Here is a 3,259-nt window from a genome sequence, read left to right as displayed (position 1 = left end):
GTACAATTTCATAGAACATCAAAAAGGTTGTACCAGGAAAGAAAACCATCCTATCCCATAATAAACAAAACACTAAATATATAGAACAAAGAAAGAATTTTAAAATTGTAAAAGCAGCAAGGGAAAAGGCAAAGTAACATATAAAGACAGATTTATCAAATTTGCACCCAATTTTTCATCTGAGACTAAAAGCTAGAAGAGCCTCGGCGGAGGCCTTGAATATCCCAAGAGAGCACAGATGTCAGCCCAGAGTACTATGCCCAGCAAAAATTTCAATCAACATAGATGGAGAAAACAAGATATTGCATAACAAAACTGAATTATGCAATATTGTTTCACTAGCTCAGCCCTACAGAGAATAGAAGTAACACTTCAACCCAATGAGGCAAACTATACTCAAGAAAATACAAGAAATAATCTAATTTCATACAATTAAATCTAATACAGAATAAAACACACACACACACACATACATACACACTCACCATAACCAACCTCAATATAACAGGAACTAACAATCATTGATCATTAATGTCTCTCAACATCAATGGGCCCAATTCTTCAGTTAAAAGACATAGGCTACCAGAATGAATGCAAAAACAGAATTCATTATTCTTCTATGTATTAGAAACATAACTTATCAACAAAGATAGTCATTATCCCAGTATAAAGGCCTAGAAAAAAGTTATAAGGATACATGCTCTACTATGTTCATAGCAGCCCTATTTATAATTGCCAGATGCTAGAAAGAACCCAGGTATCCCTCAACAGAAGAGTGGATGCAAAAAATGTGGTATATCTACACAATGGAGTACTATTCAGCCATTAGAAACAATGAATTCATGAAATTCTTAGGCAAATGGATGGAGCTAGAGAACGTCATACTAAGTGAGGTAACCCAGTCTTAAAAGGTGAATCATGGTATGCACTCACTAATAAGTGGATATTAACCTAGAAAACTGGAATACCCAAAACATAATCCACACATCAAATGAGGTACAAGAGGAAAGGAGGAGTGGCCCCTGGTTCTGGAAAGGCTCAGTAAAGCAGTATTAGGCAAAACCAGAACGGGGAACTGGGAAGGGGTGGGTGGGAGGACAGGGGAAGAGAAGGGGGCTTACGGGACTTTCAGGGAGTGGGGGACTAGAAAAGGGGAAATCATTTGAAATGTAAATAAATTATATTGAATAAAAAAAATTAAAAAAAAAATGTTTGCAAGCAAATGGTCCCAAGAAAGAAGTTGGAGTAGGCATTCTTTTATCTAATAAAATAGATTTTCAACTGAAAGTAATCAAAAGAGAAAGAGAAGAACACTTCCTTCATAGTCATCAAAGAGAGAGAGTGAGAGAGAGAGAGAAGAGAGAGAAGAAAGAAAGAAAGAAAGAGAGAAAGAAAGAAAGAAAGAAAGAAAGAAAGAAAGAAAGAAAGAAAGAAAGAAAGAAAGAAAGAAAGAATTCCAAGAAGTCATCTCAAGTCTGAACATCTATACCTCAAATCTCAAATGCAAGGACAACCACATTTATAATAGAAACATTACTAAAACTTAAATCACTTATTGAGGACCATACATTAACAGTGGAAGACCTCAATACCCCACTATCATCAATAGACCAGTCATCATGACAGAAACTAAACAGAGACATATTGAAACTAACTGAGGTTATGATTCAAATGGACCTAAAGACAGCTATAGGACATTTCACCCAAACACAAAAGAATATACATTCTTCTCAGCACCTCATGGACCCTTCTGCAAAACTGATCATACAATGGATCTCAGAGCAAACTTTAATGCATAAAAGCAGATTGAAATAGCCCCATGCACTTTATTGGATCCCCTTGGATTAAAGGTGTACTTCAACAACAACAGAAATAACAGAAAACCTACATACCTATAAAAACTGAGCAACTCTCTACTCAAAGATCACTGAATCAAGGACAAAATAAACAAAGAAATTAAAGACTTTCAAGAATTCAATAAAAATGAAGGCACAACATACACAAACTTATGGGACATAATGACAGCAGTGTTAAGAGAAAAGTTCATAGCACTAAATGCCCTCTTTAAGACTTTGGGGAGTTCTGATACCAAAAATTTTAAAGGACATCTGAAGGCTCTAGAAAAGAAAAAAGCAAATACACCTAGGAGAAGTAGATGGCAGGAAATACTTAAACTTGGGACTAAAAACAATTAATTAGAAACAAAGAGAACAATATAAAGAATCAAAAAACCAAGAGTTGGTTGGTTCTTTGAGAAAATCAACAAGATAAATAAACACTTAGCCAAACTAACTAAAAGGCAGAGAGAAAAAAGAATGAAAAGGAAGATATAACAATAGACACCAAGGAAATCAATTAGATCTTATTTCTAATCTTTCACTCAACAAAATTGGAAAATCTAAATGAAATGAATAATTTTTTAGACAGATACTAATTACCAAAGTCAAAAAAAGATCAGGTACATCCCTATAACCACTAAGGAAATAGAAGCTGTCATTAAAAATTCTCCTAACCGGCACTTCCTTCAGAAGCAAGATACTAGCAGATTACTTCTTGGCCTTGCCAGGAAACTACTAAAGTTTCTCTAGGATCAAATAGAATTTTATAAGAACATAATGGGTATACCATTCATCATAACAAGGAGAGTGCATGCTGAACAGAGCTGCTCAACTGCGAGTCTGCAGGAACCAGAGCATTATTAAGGGGAAGAACAAGATGGAGAGGAGAAAACCTATGGTGGCTATGAAGGCCCTGATGCTATGTATGTGAAATTAATATCTTCTGATGGTCATGAATTTATTGTAAAAATAGAACATGCATTAATATCAGGAACAATAAAGGTCATGTTGAGTGGTCCAGGTCAGTTTGCTGAGAATGAAACCAATGAGGTCAATTTTAGAGAGATCCCCTCATATGTGCTATTGAAAGTGTGCATATATTTTACCTACAAGGTCCACTCTACTAACAGCTCCACTGAAATTCCTGAATTCCCAATTACACCTGAAATTGCACTGGAAATTCTGATGGCTGCAAACTTTCTAGATTGTTAAATAAAATAAATTATAATAAACTCTTAATTTTTTCAGTGTTTAAAAAAATTCTCCTAACCAAAAAAAAAATGTCCTTGGCCTGCTAGGGATTGGTTCTAAAGGTGTATCAATTAAATTCTGCTCCTAAAGGGATGTGTTACCAGATTTAGAGCTGCAGAAAGAAAATCACCAAAAATACAGGTAGTAAGTAATGTGGCCCTTGAAAGAGA

The 3,259-nt window shown here is 34.9% G+C and overlaps 1 protein-coding gene across 1 annotated transcript; it reads left to right on the top strand.

Annotated features, from left to right (window-relative positions):
- Positions 1–2,555: 2,555 nt before the first annotated feature.
- On the top strand, positions 2,556–3,050 carry LOC127670926 (elongin-C-like). Its single transcript, XM_052165520.1, has 2 exons — positions 2,556–2,619; positions 2,716–3,050. The coding sequence occupies exons 1-2, from the start codon at positions 2,616–2,618 to the stop codon at positions 3,048–3,050; spliced, it is 339 nt and encodes a 112-aa protein (XP_052021480.1). The 5' UTR covers positions 2,556–2,615.
- The last annotated feature ends 209 nt before the right edge of the window (positions 3,051–3,259 follow it).

The sequence above is a fragment of the Apodemus sylvaticus genome, chromosome 20 (genome assembly GCF_947179515.1).
Source record: "Apodemus sylvaticus chromosome 20, mApoSyl1.1, whole genome shotgun sequence".
Classification (NCBI taxonomy): Eukaryota; Metazoa; Chordata; class Mammalia; order Rodentia; family Muridae; genus Apodemus; species Apodemus sylvaticus.
Note: the sequence above shows the minus strand (reverse complement) of the source record. Positions and strands in the feature narration are given on the sequence as shown.